A 19375-nucleotide genomic window follows, 5' to 3' on the forward strand; every position below is an offset into this window, starting at 1 on the left:
TGAGTTATCCGGACGGCAGCAAGTGTGTTTCTGTAATGTTATATCACCGATGGCTCTTAGTTAGGCCGGTTTCACTCATCCGGATATTTCCCGTACTGGAGATATCCGTGTCACGTGTGTCACACGAGTGGCAACTATGTGACGCATTAGGATCACACGGACCGGCGCCTGGGAATCAGCGCCACAGTTAGCGCTGTTTCCAAGCGCCTGTGCTGAACGCTGCCCTCATTATGGTTCCCTGCCGGCGCTGCGATCAGCTCCATCTGGGACCATGATGAGGGTAGTAGTGTCTACTCTCACAGTGTGTACCTGTAAAAATAAGAACAAAATAATAAAATCCATGTACTCACCTCTCCTAGGTGTTCCCCATTGTAATCAATGCGACCGCTCCTGTAGAGGAGTCGGGGAGAATGGTCCGGAGCTGTGCTCAGTGAGTGACAGGACACCGCTACGGAGCTGCTCATTCTCCCCAGCTTCTCGGCTCAAGCGGTCGCATGGATTACAGCGGGGGACACCTAGGAGAGGTGAGTACATGGATTTAATTATTTATTCTTATTTTTACAAGTGGAGACACCGGGAGCAGACTACTACTACCCTCATCATGGTCCCTGCTGGTGCTGATCGCAGCGCCGGCAGGGAATCATGATGAGGGCAGCGCTGAGCATCGGCACTTGGGAACAGCGCTAACTGTACACTGATTCCCAGGCGCTGGTACGTGTCACACGGATGACACATGGATGTCATCCGTGTGGGACGTTTTGCGGACCGTGTGTCCGGAAAAAAACTAACTTGTCTTTGTGTGGAGCACACAGACACACGGTCCGTGAATACACACCGAATCTGAATGTGTCTGCGTGTGTCAGTGTCTCCGGTACGTGTGGAAACTGTCTCCTCTCGTACCGGAGATACTGACGTGTGAAAGAGGCCTTAACCTGTGTTAGACAGATGTCGCATTAGGTTGCAATGTCTATCCATTGAGTAATGGCGTGGTGAGAGAGGAAATGATTATGTAGTATGTGATGATTCCCAGCCGCAATCAGACTCACAGAAGCGTCTCTTGCCCCGCGCACACGCTACTCTCTCACAGTCTTTTCCAATGTTTTTAATACATCAAGTACCTGGTGACTTCTTTTTCTTTTTTTTCTCGTTATGTTCTTTTCTCCCTTTCTTACGAGAACCGTACTTTTTTTATTTTCTGTAACACGCGGTTTAGTTTCCAATGACAATATTTATTTTACCATACAATGTACTGGAAAACAGGAAAAAATTGGTGAAAAAAAAATCAATTCTGCTATTGTTTGTTTTTTTTTTTTGTTTTGTTTTTACGTCATTTATTGTACGGTAAAAATTACCTAGTAAAATGATTCTCCATGTCAGTACGTTTCCTGATCAGGTTAAGTAATTTTATATTTTGATAGATGAGATTAAATTTATCTTTAAATTGATACTACTTTTATTTTTAGTAAGGGAAAAAAAAGTGATTTTGATTTCTTACATTTTTTTTTTTTAACTATTTCTAAAATCTTTTTTTTTTTTTGTACTTTATTTTTTAAGTTCCCTTAAGGGACTTGAACCTGCAATCTTCCGTTCACTTATACTATGTAGTGCAACAGAACTGTATTGCAACATATAGTTAAATTCACAGGCTGGACTTCACAGGAGCATCGGCACAAATCATTTTTCGGGAAGGGATTAAACGCTTGAAAACAGCCGATTTCATTCCAATCTGTGGTCGGTTGACTATAACGATTGTCAACATTTTTGTTAGAATTTTACCTGGAAAAACTGTCTTTTTTAGTTGTAATCGTTTATTTTTCATCAGGTTTAATCCAATGTGTATAACGTGTGTTAGAATTTTCTGTATCTGCCAATGTCGCCTGAATTACCTGTCAGTCAGGTGTGTATGAGGACCTACTGACTCTCACCCCAACATATGAAGCCTATTGTATGGACAGGGGCGCAGGACCTGATGATTGGGTGTCTCGGCAGGTCTGTTCTGCTGATGGTGCTGGGTAAGTCATATAAAGCGAAAGCTACCTGCATTTTACTCTGATTGACTTTTTGTTTTTGACGGATTTAAAAGCTTGTCTAAGTAAATTATCCCCAAAGCGTCTTAAAAAAAAATAACACAACGTTTAAGCTTTATTGGCGTAAAATGAAAGGTTCATTGATTGGTGATTGCGGTGTCATATTGTGCATGATCGCTGTTTATGGGGGAGCAGAAAAAAGGTTCGGACATTGTAACTGCTTCACATCGCATAGTCCCTGTTCGGTCGCTATAAGCATCTGATCACAGTCGGATGTGGACCATGTTCATCAGGGCGTCTTCAGCTCTGCTGGTCCCGACGTACGGATAAAGTCTCCCGGCAAAGGTCGCGGAGAAGCTGCAGAGATGAGTCTTCTTCTGAACATCATAGAAGGAGATCTGACCACCCTCGTAATCAAGGTAAACCCCAACTCTCTTCGGTGACTCATAAATGCCCAGAATTGTAATCGACTCACTCAATAAGGAAAGGCCAAGCTGGTTGTTGTAAGACACCCCCCAGAGATCATCAAGTAGAAGAATAAGGTTTCTTTCCTTCCTATTCAGGGTCTCCTTTATTAAACCGATGTCCCAGTCCTTCTTCCCATCTATCTCGACCTCCCAGTAGTGGCGGCCATTATTGAATCCTTCGCTGGTCAAAGCTAAATCAAAATTCGAGAACCTCTTCGGGCTAGAGGAAACATATAAAATAATGAATAGTTTAATCGCCTGAAGCTTTATTTTTTTGTTAAATTTTTCCATATAAATGTCCACCCTCAATAATCACATAAACGATTTCACTCCGATACGAGCAGCGTTCCTACTGTGTGGACCAGACGCAATGATGGGAGTATCATACTTGTGGAAGATCAGTCCCACTGTTGCAAATATCACATGTAATATCAAATATCAGTTAATTTTCCTTTAGTTGCTGTTTTTGGATTCCATAATTGTACAAATGGAAGAGACATTACACTGTAGAACGACATCTGGTGTCTTCGGCGGCTCGCGGTGCTCTAAAAAGGACCTTCCATGACGTCATTTAGTCATGTGACCGGTCAGGACAGGGGGCCATCGGAAGGTGAGTCTATGTTTTTATTTTAGTTCATTTTTAACTACAGGTACTATGGTACCCGGGTCTGGAGGAGAGTCTCCTCTTCTCCAGACCCGTGTACCATCCGCGCATTGAATTTCATGACATCCGCATGCATACTTGTTATGTGGTTCAATGCAAGTCAGTGGCGGCGATTTCGCCGCGATTCCCCAAAATTAAAGGTAGTGCTGCGGATTTTTCCGCAATGATAATCCGCAGTGGAAATTTCCGCAGCATGTACACAGCACATGCGGATTATCATTGGGAAACATGGCAGACAACATGCGTTTTTAATGTGTTTTCGCACTGGAAATGCAGCTGCATCGTGGGCACACAACCTTACAGCTAATCCAATATCTTGTGGACATGTAATTTTTATCCTGTATCTTTTGATTGTCTTTTACGCAACTTTTGGCTATATGATGTCATTTGCACTGTGTAAACTTCTCGAAGCCTCCAGCTGAAACATTGGCCTCCAGTGGATTGAGGCTTCTCACTTGTAGGAAATGGACACGGTCATTCCTTGTGATGTCCGCCTACCTGTCCACAACCCTCCTAAAGACACTGGGCTTGTAGGAGACGCCGATGAAGTCCTCAGACAATAGGAGATTGCGGTGAGCCGTCTCGGGATCCAGCGTCAGAGTTGAGGCAGCTGTGGGAGTAGATGACATGGAAGAGGTTGAAGGTTACTTGAAATATATAGAGATGACAATATTTCAGACTTTATCCAGGATTTTGTCTCCTAAGAAGCATAAGCCGGACGCCTGATGTCTAAGACTAAAGGATACAGCTACCTCCTGCAGTTCCATTGAGAATGAGTGAAGCGGAGGTGCACGGGCTCGGCTTCTGCTCCTCAGAGCCTGTAGTTGAAATTGGTCGGGGGTCCCAGCAGTCGAGAAATTATATTCCCTATCTAGTGATTAGGAGATATTGTCCAAACTTGGCACAAAACTTTTAAACATGACAGAAAAAAACCCAACCATTCTTGACCAATATTTGGCACAGTACCAATATATTGCAGGAGGCCTCCATGATAAAAGACGGAGGCAGCACAGGTGTAAAATGCTGATAAAACAACCACTCACACACCAGCCAAACATGGGGGCCGTATCCTTAGTTCAATAGATGCAAATGGATAAGGCTTGTATAAGGAGCAAGTCACACAGATACGTGTAGTGCACCAGGTCAGCTTACAGCCTAATGACACCCATACTAATAGCTCAGGCGGCTGGCCAGCACTATATGAGTGCACCCCATGAGAAGAAGCACACAAGTGTCCCCCAACAACCCTGCAAGACCTGCCGACATCCTGCAATGCGGAAAAATATATGCGGTATTAGATATTTTGGCCAAAATATTCAAGCTCGCAACCTATGTCAGAGGTCCTCTTAAGATTTACTAATTGCAAAAATGAATGACACAAGTAACAACAGATATATTTGCCTACACTGCAGGATTTTCCACATGTTTCTGAAACAGTCTTGTACAAATCGTGAAGAAAGCTCAGGTTAATCTTCAGCAGATCTGTTCCATTTATACGTTACATTACTTATACTCCAGAGCTGCACTCACTATTCTGCTGGTGCAGTCACTGTGTACATACATTACATTACTGATCCTGAGTTACCTCCTGTATTATACTCCAGAGCTGCACTCACTATTCTGCTGGTGCAGTCACTGTGTATATACATTACATTACTGATCCTGAGTTACATCCTGTATTATACTCCAGAGCTGCACTCACTATTCTGCTGGTGCAGTCACTGTGTACATACATTACTGATCCTGAGTTACATCCTGTATTATACTCCAGAGCTGCACTCACTATTCTGCTGGTGCAGTCACTGTGTATATACATTACATTACTGATCCTGAGTTACATCCTGTATTATACTCCAGAGCTGCACTCACTATTCTGCTGGTGCAGTCACTGTGTACATACATTACTGATCCTGAGTTACATCCTGTATTATACTCCAGAGCTGCACTCACTATTCTGCTGGTGCAGTCACTGTGTATATACATTACATTACTGATCCTGAGTTACATCCTGTATTATACTCCAGAGCTGCGCTCACTATTCTGCTGGTGCAGTCACTGTGTACATACATTACATTACTGATCCTGAGTTACATCCTGTATTATACTCCAGAGCTGCACTCACTATCCTGCTGGTGCAGTCACTGTGTATATACATTACATTACTGATCCTGAGTTACATCCTGTATTATACTCCAGAGCTGCACTCACTATTCTGCTGGTGCCGTCCCTGTGTACATACATTACATTACTGATCCTGAGTTACATCCTGTATTATACTCCAGAGCTGCACTCACTATTCTGCTGGTGCAGTCACTGTGTACATACATTACATTACTGATCCTGACTTACATCCTGTATTATACTCCAGAGCTGCACTCACTATTCTGCTGGTGCAGTCACTGTGTACATACATTACATTACTGATCCTGAGTTACATCCTGTATTATACTCCAGAGCTGTACTCACTATTATGCTGGTGCAGTCACTGTGTACATACATTACATTACTGATCCTGAGTTACATCCTGTATTATCCTCCAGAGCTGCACTCACTATTCTGCTGGTGCAGTCACTGTGTACATACATTACTGATCCTGAGTTACCTCCTGTATTATACTCCAGAGCTGCACTCACTATTCTGCTGGTGGAGTCACTGTGTACATACATTACATTACTGATCCTGAGTTACATCCTGTATTATACCCCAGAGCTGCACTCACTATTCTGCTGGTGCAGTCACTGTGTACATACAGTACATTACTGATCCTGAGTTACATCCTGTATTATACTCTAGAGCTGCACTCACTATTCTGCTGGTGCAGTCACTGTGTATATACATTACATTACTGATCCTGAGTTACATCCTCTATGATACCCCAGAGCTGCACTCACTATTCTGCTGGTGCAGTCACTGTGTACATACATTACATTACTGATCCTGAGTTACATCCTGTATTATACTCCAGAGCTGCACTCACTATTCTGCTGGTGGAGTCACTGTGTACATACATTACATTACTGATCCTGAGTTACATCCTGTATTATACTCCAGAGCTGCACTCACTATTCTGCTGGTGCAGTCACTGTACACATACATTACATTACTGATCCTGAGTTACATCCTGTATTATACCCCAGAGCTGCACTCACTATTCTGCTGGTGCAGTCACTGTGTGCATACATTACATTACTGATCCTGAGTTACATCCTGTATTATACTCCAGAGCTGCACTCACTATTCTGCTGGTGCAGTCACTGTGTATATACATTACATTACTGATCCTGAGTTACATCCTGTATTATACCCCAGAGCTGCACTCACTATTCTGCTGGTGCAGTCACTGTGTACATACATTACATTACTGATCCTGAGTTACATCCTGTATTATACTCCAGAGCTGCACTCATTATTCTGCTGGTGCAGTCACTGTGTACATACATTACATTACTGATCCTGAGTTACATCCTGTATTATACTCCAGAGCTGCACTCATTATTCTGCTGGTGCAGTCACTGTGTACATACATTACATTACTGATCCTGAGTTACATCCTGTATTACACTCCAGAGCTGCACTCACTATTCTGCTGGTGCAGTCACTGTGTACATACATTACATTACTGATCCTGAGTTACATCCTGTATTATACCCCAGAGCTGCACTCACTATTCTGCTGGTGCAGTCACGGTGTACATACATTACATTACTGATCCTGAGTTACCTCCTGTATTATACTCCAGAGCTGCACTCACTATTCTGCTGGTGCAGTCACTGTGTGCATACATTACATTACTGATCCTGAGTTACATCCTGTATTATACTCCAGAGCTGCACTCACTATTCTGCTGGTGCAGTCACTGTGTATATACATTACATTACTGATCCTGAGTTACATCCTGTATTATACTCCAGAGCTGCACTCACTATTCTGCTGGTGCAGTCACTGTGTACATACATTACATTACTGATCCTGAGTTACATCCTGTATTATACTCCAGAGCTGCACTCACCATTCTGCTGGTGCAGTCACTGTGTACATACATTACATTTCTGATCCTGAGTTACATCCTGTATTATACTCCAGAGCTGCACTCACTATTCTGCTGGTGCAGTCACTGGGTACATACATTACATTACTGATCCTGAGTTACCTCCTGTATTATACTCCAGAGCTGCACTCACTATTCTGCTGGTGCAGTCACTGTGTACATACATTACATTACTGATCCTGAGTTACATCCTGTATTATACCCCAGAGCTGCACTCACTATTCTGTTGGTGCAATCACTGTGTACATACAATACATTACTGATCCTGAGTTACATCCTGTATTATACTCCAGAGCTGCACTCACTATTCTGCTGGTGCAGTCACTGTGTATATACATTACATTACTGCTCCGGAGTTACATCCTGTATTATACTCCAGAGCTGCACTCACTATTCTGCTGGTGCAATCACTGTGTACATACATTGCTGATCCTGAGTTACATCCTGTATTATACTCCAGAGCTGCACTCACTATTCTGCTGGAGCAGTCACTGTGTACATACATTACATTACTGATCCTGAGTTACCTCCTGTATTATACTCCAGAGCTGCACTCACTATTCTGCTGGTGCAGTCACTGTGTACATACATTACATTACTGATCCGGAGTTACATCCTGTATTATACTCCAGAGCTGCACTCACTATTCTGCTGGTGCAATTACTGTGTATATACATTACATTACTGATCCTGAGTTACATCCTGTATTATACTCCAGAGCTGCACTCACTATTCTGCTGGTGCAGTCACTGTGTACATTACATTACTGATCCTGAGTTACCTCCTGTATTATACTCCAGAGCTGCACTCACTATTCTGCTGGTGCAGTCACTGTGTACATACATTACATTACTGATCCTGAGTAACATCCTGTATTATACTCCAGAGCTGCACTCACTATTCTGCTGGTGCACTCACTGTGTACATACATTACATTACTGATCCTGAGTTACATCCTGTATTATACTCCTGATCTGCACTCACTATTCTGCTGGTGCAGTCACTGTGTACATACATTACTGATCCTGAGTTACCTCCTGTATTATACTCCAGAGCAGCACTCACTATTCTGCTGGTGGAGTCACTGTGCACATACATTACATTACTGATCCTGAGTTACATCCTGTATTATACTCCAGAGCTGCACTCGCTATTCTGCTGGTGGAGTCACTGTGTACATACATTACATTACTGATCCTGAGTTACATCCTGTATTATACTCCAGAGCTGCACTCACTATTCTGCTGGTGCAGTCACTGTGTACTTACATTACATTACTGATCCTGAGTTACATCCTGTATTATACTCCAGAGCTGCACTCACTATTCTGCTGGTGCAGTCACTGTGTACATACATTACATTACTGATCCTGAGTTACATCCTGTATTATACTCCAGAGCTGCACTCACTATTCTGCTGGTGCAGTCACTGTGTACATACATTACATTACTGATCCTGAGTTACCTCCTGTATTATACTCCAGAGCTGCACTCACTATTCTGCTGGTGCAGTCACTGTGTACATACATTACTGATCCTGAGTTACCTCCTGTATTATACTCCAGAGCAGCACTCACTATTCTGCTGGTGGAGTCACTGTGTACATACATTACATTACTGATCCTGAGTTACATCCTGTATTATACTCCAGAGCTGCACTCGCTATTCTGCTGGTGGAGTCACTGTGCACATACATTACATTACTGATCCTGAGTTACATCCTGTATTATACTCCAGAGCTGCACTCGCTATTCTGCTGGTGGAGTCACTGTGTACATACATTACATTACTGATCCTGAGTTACATCCTGTATTATACTCCAGAGCTGCACTCACTATTCTGCTGGTGCAGTCACTGTGTACATACATTACATTACTGATCCTGAGTTACATCCTGTATTATACTCCAGAGCTGCACTCACTATTCTGCTGGTGCAGTCACTGTGTACATACATTACATTACTGATCCTGAGTTACATCCTGTATTATACCCCAGAGCTGCACTCACTATTCTGCTGGTGCAGTCACTGTGTACATACATTACTGATCCTGAGTTACCTCCTGTATTATACTCCAGAGCTGCACTCACTATTCTGCTGGTGCAGTCACTGTGTACATACATTACATTACTGATCCTGAGTTACATCCTGTATTATACTCCAGAGCTGCACTCACTATTCTGCTGGTGCAGTCACTGTGTACATACATTACATTACTGATCCTGAGTTACATCCTGTATTATACTCCAGAGCTGCACTCACTATTCTGCTGGTGCAGTCACTGTGTACATACATTACATTACTGATCCTGAGTTACATCCTGTATTATACTCCAGAGCTGCACTCACTATTCTGCTGGTGCAGTCACTGTGTACATACATTACATTACTGATCCTGAGTTACCTCCTGTATTATACTCCAGAGCTGCACTCACTATTCTGCTGGTGGAGTCACTGTGTACATACATTACATTACTGATCCTGAGTTACCTCCTGTATTATACTCCAGAGCTGCACTCACTATTCTGCTGGTGCAGTCACTGTGTACATACATTACATTACTGATCCTGAGTTACCTCCTGTATTATACCCCAGAGCTGCACTCACTATTCTGCTGGTCCAGCCGCTCCCTCTCTCTTCACACACATATTATACATATACACACAATAATAACTACCTACACCATGACATCTGGTCCGGTTACCAAACAAAAAAAAATAACAATATAATAAACAATAACCGACAAATTATATACAAACTAATATATACATTCTTTTCTTTTTTTTTTTTTAATAAATAAAATAAAATAAATTCTAACTATACAAATATATAGAAGACAAAACAAAAAAAAAAAAGACTGTGAAAACTGGGAATCTTCACCACGGGTAAGTTTTCACAGTCTTTTTCAGGCACGCAGTACCCGGTGGTTGCGGGCAATGGCCTTACAGGACCCTCATCTGGGATTTGCACAGTTCAAGGACAGAGCCATCCGGGTGCTCCGAGAACCGGCACCAGGTGGCGTTGTGACCCACAGACGCCCCACTACCACCTACCACCAGGAGGCGGCGCCCTTGTCGGCAGGGCCTGTGGGAGCTGATGCGCAGGCTTTGAACAATGACTCGGCTCCAGACCTGCACCATCAGGTCCAAGAGCTAGCTAAAAGCGTTGCTGCCCTAACCCGAACTGTGCAGTCTTTACAGGTTTCCACTCCAGGGAAGATCCAGCTGGCATCCGGACCGGAGGACATCCCGTGGCGTCGACCAAGGAGGACCCCACCGGCCAGAGGAAGACCCAGCGACCGATACAACGAGGACGGACGACCCATCTGCCGCCGCTGTAATCAACCCGGACATATGGCAAGGTACTGTCCTTTAAACTGGCACAACCTAGGGTAGAGGGCCAACCCCTAGGAAAAAGATCATCAGGTCCATCAAACTGGCGCGACAAATATGTGGGAGGACGTCCAGTCTTGCCTGTGGTACTGGATGGCATTCCTATGAGTGCCCTACTGGACACCGGGTCACAGGTCACCACCATCCCGTACGTGCTCTTCAAGCAGTACTGGAATGACTCGGATATTACCCGCTACCCTGACGACGACTTGAGTATCATCGCCAGCAATGGTCAGCCCGTGCCACAGATCGGATTTAAAGAGGTGACCATTAAAATTGGTAGAGTTGAACTGGCAGCACAGGGACTGATCATTGTAGACATTGACAAACACGAGAGTCACCCAAAGATAACTCTAGGAACTAATGTAATTGAAAATTGTCTTGCAGAGGTGATTTTCCTTTTACAGCAGGTTGCCAAGAACGCCAGCTCCGGCGAGCAGCGAGTGCTCCAAAAAGAGATCCGGGCACTGATGCGACGGCAACAGGTGGAACTCTCCGGCGGTGAGATTGGTAGCGTGAGAATGTGTGACCCTTTCCTTATTGCCATGCCCCCAAAAAGTGAAATGATGATTTGGTGCCGGGCAGCTATTGGTCTGAGAGGTAGAGATTACCAGGCAATGGTAGAACCAGTTTACTCAGACAGTAGGCCCACCATCTTGACAGCACGGGGGGTGGTTAATGTACGCCATGGGAGGGTGCCCGTTCGCATAATCAATATCGGGAAGAGGGAAGTGTACCTGCCCCGGTATGCCACGCTAGCCAAATTATATACCATTAACCAAAATGCTATACAATCTGTGGAACCCTTGCCTCCATCTCACCCAGAGGAAGGTAACGGCTCTAAGAAAACAATGGAGGACTGGTGTCAGCAACTACATTTGGGTACTGACTCCACTCCCTCACATCAGAAACAGGGAGTCTATCGGGTGGTTCAAGAGTACGAGAGAGTGTTTAGTAAACACCCGTTAGACTTCGGGCGAGTCAAGGGGGTAGAACACCACATCCCCACGGGAGACCATCCTCCCATAAAAGAGAGGTATCGACCCGTACCCCCTGCACACTACCAACATGCCAAGGGGATGCTTAGAGACATGAAGGAGGCTGGGGTGATCAGGGATAGCTGTAGCCCCTGGGCAGCTCCACTAGTCTTAGTCAAAAAGAAAGACAACACCATGAGGATGTGTGTAGATTACCGGAAAATCAACCGTATCACACACAAGGATGCGTACCCCTTACCAAGGATAGAGGAGTCTTTGGCTGCTTTAAGATCTGCTAACTTCTTCTCTACCTTGGATCTCACTAGTGGGTACTGGCAGGTTCCTGTAGCAGAGACGGACCGGGAGAAGACCGCATTCACCACCCCGATGGGACTTAGCGAGTTTACCTGCATGCCGTTCGGACTCTGCAACGCACCAGGAACCTTCCAACGATTAATGGAGTGCTGTCTGGGCCATAGAAACTTCGAGACGGTCCTGTTGTACCTGGACGATGTCATCGTATATTCTAAGACTTATGAGGACCACCTGAAACACCTGGCGGAAGTGTTCGAAGCTCTGGCAAGCTACGGCCTAAAGGTGAAACCCTCCAAGTGTCACCTCCTGAAACCAAAGGTGCAGTACCTGGGACACGTGGTGAGCGCTGACGGAGTGGCTCCCGACCCTGATAAGATCACCGCAATTAAGGAATGGCCAAGTCCCTCCAGTGTAAAGGAAGTGCGGCAGTTCCTCGGGTTGGTAGGCTACTACCGCAGGTTCATCCCCGGTTTCACCAAAAAGGCAGCTCCTATGCAGGACCTCCTGATAGGCCAGTCCCGGAAAGCCAAGAACCAGAAGCCGCCCTTCAGATGGGAGAAGTTGGAAGAGGAGTCCTTCCGCCAGCTGAAGATGGCCCTCAATGGGGATGAAATCCTGGCGTACCCGGATTACAGCCAGCCCTTTATCCTCTACACCGACGCAAGTAACATCGGGCTAGGAGCCGTGTTGTCCCAGATCCAGCAGGGGAAAGAACGAGTAATCGCTTACGCCAGCCGAAAACTGCGACCCACCGAGAGAAACCCTGAGAATTACAGCTCATTTAAGCTAGAGTTCCTGGCAGTGGTGTGGGCAGTCACCGAACGCTTTAAGCACTACCTCGCTTCTTCCCGGTTCGTCGTGTACACGGATAACAACCCGTTGACACACCTGGACACAGCAAGACTCGGTGCCCTAGAGCAGAGATGGATGGCCCGTCTGTCCAACTACGAGTTCACAATCAAATACCGGGCAGGACGCTCCAATACCAACGCGGACGCCCTGTCCAGGATGCCAAACCTACCGGACGTAGGAGAAGATCCAGAGGGACTGGAAGAAGTCGAACTCCCTGCGTTCCACCGGCATGGGACTATCCAGTATTCCCACCGGGTAAGGAGTAAGCAAGCCGCTACGTTTAACCCCTTGCCTCACTACAACTGGGAGGAAACGCAAGACAGTGACCCTGCCGTCCGACTGGTGAAGGAGATGCTGACTCGGCCAGAGGCTCGCCTTGACCCAGACACTCCGAAGGAAGCCAAGCAACTGTGGGCTGAGAAGAGTTGACTGTTCCTTAATAAGGGGAAGTTGTGCCGCAGAATGGTTAACTCCCGGACGCATGAACTAATCTGGCAAGTAGTGGTGCCACGAAGAGACGCAGCCATGGTGATGGAGGCATACCACGACGGGGCTGGACACTTCGAATGGAAGAAGCTGGAGTTCCTGCTGCGCGAGCGGTTCCACTGGGTAGGCATGAGGGGAACCATCGAGAGGTGGTGCAGAGACTGTGGCCCGTGCAACCTAAGAAGGAAGGACCGTGCCAGCCAGAAGACTCCCCTGCAGTCCATCGTCACCCGGCAGCCGTTGGAACTGGTAGCCTTGGATCATGTAAAACTGACCCCAAGCAGAAGTGGCTACGGCTACGTCTACGCACTAACCATCGTGGATCACTACTCCCGGTTCTTGGTTGTCGTCCCCGTCAAGGACTTAACAGCTCGAACAGCAGCGAGAGCCTTCCAGCAGCATTTCTGCCGTCCACACGGGTACCCGGACCAAGTGTTGACAGACCAGGGACCTGCCTTTGAAGCGGAGGTCTTCCAAGAATTCTGCACTCTGTATGGCTGCCGGAAGATAAGGACGACACCCTATCATCCGCAAACTAATGGACTTTGTGAGAAAATGAACCAGGTGGTAATGGATCTTCTGAAAACGTTGCCCCTGGAAGAACGCAGTCTGTGGCCTGAGAAGCTGCCCGATCTGGTGGACCTATACAACCACATCCCGGTAGGTTCCACCAACTGTACCCCGGCTTACCTAATGAGGGCGAGACCTGGTAAGTTACCTGTTGACCTGGAAATGGGAGTCCTGACACCTGAGGACACTTCACCAGAAGCAGACTGGGACACAGAGAGGCAGCAGCAGTACCGGAGAGTACAGGAGAGCGTGGAGCGAAGTCTCTGTCAGGCTAGGGAAAGACAAGAGAAAACTTACAACCAGTATGCTCCCGCTGTTCCCCTGGTACCCGGAGAGCAGGTCTTGAAGAGAAAAAGACGGCTCCACAAGTTGGACGACCAGTGGGAGAAGGACCCGTACACCGTACTGCCCTCAAGCCACGACAACCCAAAGGTCTGTACCATCAGTAAAGACGGAGGGGAAACCACAACCATTGTATCCCGGGATCACCTGAAGAAGTGTCCCGAACAGCTACGGAACCCTGAAGAGGAACAAGAAGACCCTCGACCCGTAGAGGAAAGGGAAGACATGGTTAATACTGTGCTCGGAGACTTCCCTCGGTCTTGGACTCAAGTCAATGGTGCAGTTGTGGTACCCGTACTCACCTTCCTCCAACCAGCATCCCAAGCACCTACGGAGCAACAGGTAGAGCTGGAAGAACAGCCGGTCCAGGAGGCAGAAGACCCCACACCAGCAGACCAGGAGGATCAACCCTCTGCTTGCAGTGAGCCTGCCATATCCCTAGTGAGCCAAAGGGCCCGTAGACCGCTGCCCAGTTTACCCTTAACAGCTCCTACACCCTGTAGTTCAGGGCCAGACAGTCAGCTCCGTAGGTCCACTAGGGCTACTAGGGGCCAGTTACCCGCACGTTGGAGGATTTGAAGTGTATAAATTGTTTTATTTGTGGTTACCTGTTTATTGTTGCTTGTGTATAATTATGTGTTTCTAGTTATTTTTAGGAGTCCTTGGTGGATTTACCGGGAATCCTTTGTACATAGTTGGAGCGTAACCCAGGACGGACTAAAGACTGTTAAGGACTCGGGGCAGGACAGACCCCTACCTGGTTACGTCTCCCTGTTTTGGTGAAATGGACACCTTGCTTTCTTCAAAGACTGCACCCGGTTACGGACATGCCGTGACCACCTTTATGTGTTTCTTTATTGTTATTGTTATATCTTGTTATGTTTTTCTAAAATATGTTTAGTCCCGGAGTACTAAATTTCACTAGGGGGGAATGTGGCACCCCAGGGGTCTGGTTTTCCACAGTAACAGCAATGTTATGTCTGAGAGCAGGTGGGAGGTCTCTTGGTCAGGGATCCTATGCATGCCACACCTCCTGCCCAGTCCTGGGAGGGGAAGAACTTCCCCTATATAAACCTAGGGCTGAGGCAGGGTGAGTGAGTAGAGAAGAAGCAGAGAAAAGAAGCAAATGTAGGAAGAAACAACAGGAGCTCTGTGGGAGCAGTGTTACAAGGAGTCAGGGGCTGGCAGCTGCAGAGCTCGCCCTGACTGAGAAGTTATCACCGGACCCGGAGTCCGAGGCTGTGGGGACTAACTCCTATCCAGCAGCAGAAACCGACCGGCAGGGGATTGCAGGTCCTCTGGCCCAGAAACCCGAAGGCCCCGAGTCACCGGCCATACGGGTGAGCACCACACGGTACACTCAGGGACGTGGGCTACTTATACCCGCCTCTAGCAAGGTAGCCAGAAGAGTATCGTTAGTTTGGGAGGCCTACAACTCCGCCTGGCCAGGGGAGATCCCATCTGCTCAAGGACTGACCAGGCCCCAATCGCTAGCCAGTACTCCGGGAGGGTCTATCTTTGTCACCAGTAAAGACCCTGAACTACACAGTACCGTCTCCGAGTGGTTCCTGCTACCCCCATCATCCACGTCGGCTGCCCTGAGGCCATACCCCTCCCGTTGGGGGTTATACCATCCACGCTGCACCATCCTTCCACCGGCCTCAGCGGTCTGCCCTGCAGCGGCAGCTCCATAGCTGCATTCAACGGGTGGCGTAGTCGTCCATCATCTACCGCTGATACAGCGCCACTTAGTCTGACTCCCTGGGCACGGACCGGATAACCGCCACGAGACTACAACCCTCAAGAGATCCGGCTCCGGGTAAGCTCCCGCGTGCGCAACGCAGCGCGACACAGGCCCAGGGGCGCGTCATATACAGAAACAAACAATACAATAACCACAACTGACAAAGACCAAGTTCGGCACCTGCAGCCCTACATCACTGTCTACTGATCAATAAAACAAAAATCTATGGTGTCAGCAGCAGCCCCCCACCAGGAGAGGAGACGACCAGACTAGGGCACACTAAAAGAAAAGCCCCTCCAGAGGAGAGCGGCCCTCCGTGTACCCAGTCTCTCATACTCCAGAGAACGCACCTTCACCAGGTCACCGAGTATGGTCCTAAACACATCGTCCACTGGGAGGATTTTCCACTGCGTCGATACTAAGCACCGTGCGTTCCACGTGTGATACCTAACCACTGCGCTAACTAGAAATAAGGTGCAGCGGTCCCGACCACCCAGGTCCCCGAATGCTCCATAGGACCATTCCGCATAAGAGAGACCGGCCAGCCGGGGCCAGCCAATGGAGGCGCCCACCCTGTTGTACACCTCTGTGTTAAAGGGACAACAAAGCAGGAAGTGGTCCATGCTTTCAAGCATGGTACCACAATGCTCCCGAGGACAGTTCCTGTCCTCAGAGCTCCTACACTTCTGATTGTCCCTCACACACAGTTTCCCATGGAAGCAGCGCCAAGCCAAGTCCCAAACCTTCGAGGGGATCCTGATAGAATTCAAAAGATGCAGACCTACCCCAAGATCCCGACTTGGGCAATCCCTGAGCGCCAGAGGCCTCTGAAAATGGGTCAACAGAACCCTTTTGTCAAGGAGCTTCCTTGGCAGAGTCCTGACCTCCCACATTCCCAGACCCCACCGGCGAATTACCTTCAGAACCACGGTAGCGTAAGCCGGTAGATGTCCATGCGGTGTGCGGAGATCCTTCACTTGCCCTCCTGTCTCCCATTCCTGGAAGAAAGGCTGAAACCATCCCTTACAGGAGAATACCCACGGAGGAGCCCTCTCTTTCCAGAGGTTTGCAATATTGATCTTAATGAAGGTATTCACAAGGAATACCACAGGGTTGACCATACCCAACCCTCCTAGTCTCCTCGTACGGTAAGTAACCTACCTCTTGACTAGGTTCAGTCTATTCCCCCATAACAGTTGAAAGAACAAACTGTAGACCCGAGTCCAGAGAGGCTCTGGCAAGATGCACACACTGCCCAGATAGATCAGCAAAGGGAGCAGGTAAGTTTTGATCAGGTTTACCCTTTCCCTTAGGGTCAAAGACCAACCCTTCCATTGGTTCACCTTCTGAGTGGCGATCTCTAGCCTGCTGTCCCAATTTTGTTTGGGGTAATCCCCCTGGCCAAATTCGATGCCAAGAACTTTTGCAGAGACTTTGGGTTCTGGAAGGGTGTCCGGGAGATCAAAACCAGGATCTCCTCCTCCCAGCCAGAGACTCTCACACTTATCCCGGTTGATCTTAGACCCGGATGCCTCCGAGTAGCGATTTACCTCTGACATCAGCCATTCTGCCTCCCCATCAGAGGAAACAAAAACGGTGACGTCATCGGCATACGCCACCACTCTCAGAGTGGCTTCCGGTGCTGCCCGGTCCATCCCGATCCCAGCTAACGGTCCACGCTCCACCCTCCTAAGAAGTGGGTCAATCGAAAACGCGTACAGTAGCGGGCTCAAGGGACAACCCTGGCGAACACCACACCCAACCTCAAAAGAGCTGCCAATCCAACCGTTCACAAGCGGGAAACTCTCTGCCCCAGCGTACAAGGTCTTAAGCCAATCAACGAACCCCCCCGGCAGGCCATACCTCAGAAGGACAGACCAGAGGTACTCATCATTAACCCGATCAAACGCTTTTGCCTGGTCCAATGACAGCATGTACCCCTTCCAGTGGCCAGCCCTACCCTGCTCCACCGCCTCTCGGACACAGAGTACAGCACTAATTGTACTGCGGCCCGGAACAGAGCAATGCTGGGCCCCCGAAAGGAGCTGGGGTGCAAATTTCACCAGCCGATTAAACAGCACCTTTGCCAAAACCTTCCTGTCTGCATTGAGAAGCGCTATGGGACGCCAATTCTCAATGCAAGATGGGTCCTTACCCTTTGACAAGATGATCAGGGCAGACCTCCTCATTGACTTTGGCAGAGTGCCCGAGGAAAGACACTCATTGAATACCTCAGTCAAGAGGGGAACCAAGGCGTCCTTAAAGGTCTTATAGAATTCAGATGTTAAGCCATCCGGACCGGGAGATTTCTTCAGGGCAAGCCCTTCAATCGCCAACTTAACTTCCTCTTCCCTGATCATCTCTGTCAAAACGCCAAGAGAGGGGTCTACCCCTGGTTCGGGGACGGCTTCAGCCAGAAAAGCCGACATCTCATCCCAATCCAGATCACTCTTCCCCAAGAGGTGCGAGTAGAAGGATCTGACGACCTCCAGGATCCCTGATCTGGATCTTTTCAGGGACCCCGCAGTGTCAACCAGTCCTGTAACAACTTTACTATTCACTGACATCTTGCAGTTTCTGTAAGGGTCGGGCGAGCGGTACTTCCCGTAATCCCTCTCAAAAACCAAAGATGCGTGTCTATCATACTGACACCTCATTAGCAAAGATTTCACTCTGGAGATCTCCTCGCGGCTACCTCCAGTTGAGACAAGATGCTCGAGTTTCCTCCTCAGGCCCTGATACAGGCGATACCTGTCCAGGCTCCTGAGGCTCGAGAGCTGGCGGAAGAATCTCGCCACCCTTTTCTTGAACATCTCCCACCACTCTGACTTACTACTACAAAGATCCAGTAAGGGTACCTGGCTCTGAAGAAAATCCTCAAAGGACTGTCTTATCTCCGCTTCTTCCAAGAGAGACGAATTGAGCCTCCAAAAGCCTCTTCCCATCCGGGGGGTCTCTGTAACATTCAGGGAAAACAAAATCATACAGTGATCGGAGAACTCCACCTCAACAACAGATACTGCTGAAGAGACGGCTTCCTCCTTTAAATAAAACCTGTCTATCCTGGACCTACAGTTACCTCTATGATAGGTGAACCCCTCGTGGCCTGGGGTGTGCCGGATGTGGACATCCACCAGGCGAGCCTCACTAGCTATACTATTAAGGGCGACGCTATCATAAGTCAGCTTGTCTCTGGAACCTCCTCTATCCCGGGGCCTCGTGACAGTGTTGAAGTCCCCTCCAAAGACGACCTGCCGACTCGTAAAAAGGTAGGGCTTGATCCTCGTAAAGAGACACTTCCGGTCCCACTTAGATTGGGGACCATAAATGTTAATGAGCCGAAGCTCCTGTCCCTTCATGAGGACATCTAATATCAGGCACCTCCCCATTTCTAACTCAATAACCCGTCGGCATTCTACTGGTGCGGTAAAAAGGACCGCCACTCCGCTATACGGCTCGGCCGCAAGAGACCAATAGGAGGGCCCGAGTCTCCAC

The 19375-nt window shown here is 47.8% G+C and overlaps 1 protein-coding gene across 3 annotated transcripts in view; it reads right to left on the bottom strand.

Annotated features, from left to right (window-relative positions):
* Positions 1–1019: 1019 nt before the first annotated feature.
* The window catches only part of LOC141162590 (zinc-binding protein A33-like), a 54653-nt gene continuing 36297 nt past the window's right edge, over positions 1020–19375 (bottom strand). The window contains exons 6-8 of one of the 3 annotated variants that reach the window (XR_012250789.1): positions 18739–18836; positions 3657–3768; positions 2578–2714 (exon numbers count right to left, since the gene is read on the bottom strand). Coding sequence is in view for 2 of the 3 variants with exons in the window: in XM_073648847.1 (XP_073504948.1) it covers positions 2291–2714; positions 3657–3768 (536 nt within the window). In the remaining variant the exon portion in view is untranslated. Of the gene's footprint in view, positions 2715–2736; positions 3769–18738; positions 18837–19375 lie in introns of those variants that run through there. The other 2 variants (XM_073648847.1, XM_073648848.1) reach the window with 2 other exon arrangements.

This window comes from Phyllobates terribilis, unplaced genomic scaffold (assembly GCF_046119375.1).
Source record: "Phyllobates terribilis strain yellow unplaced genomic scaffold, ASM4611937v1 Scaffold_9__5_contigs__length_417890890, whole genome shotgun sequence".
Taxonomy (NCBI): domain Eukaryota; kingdom Metazoa; phylum Chordata; class Amphibia; order Anura; family Dendrobatidae; genus Phyllobates; species Phyllobates terribilis.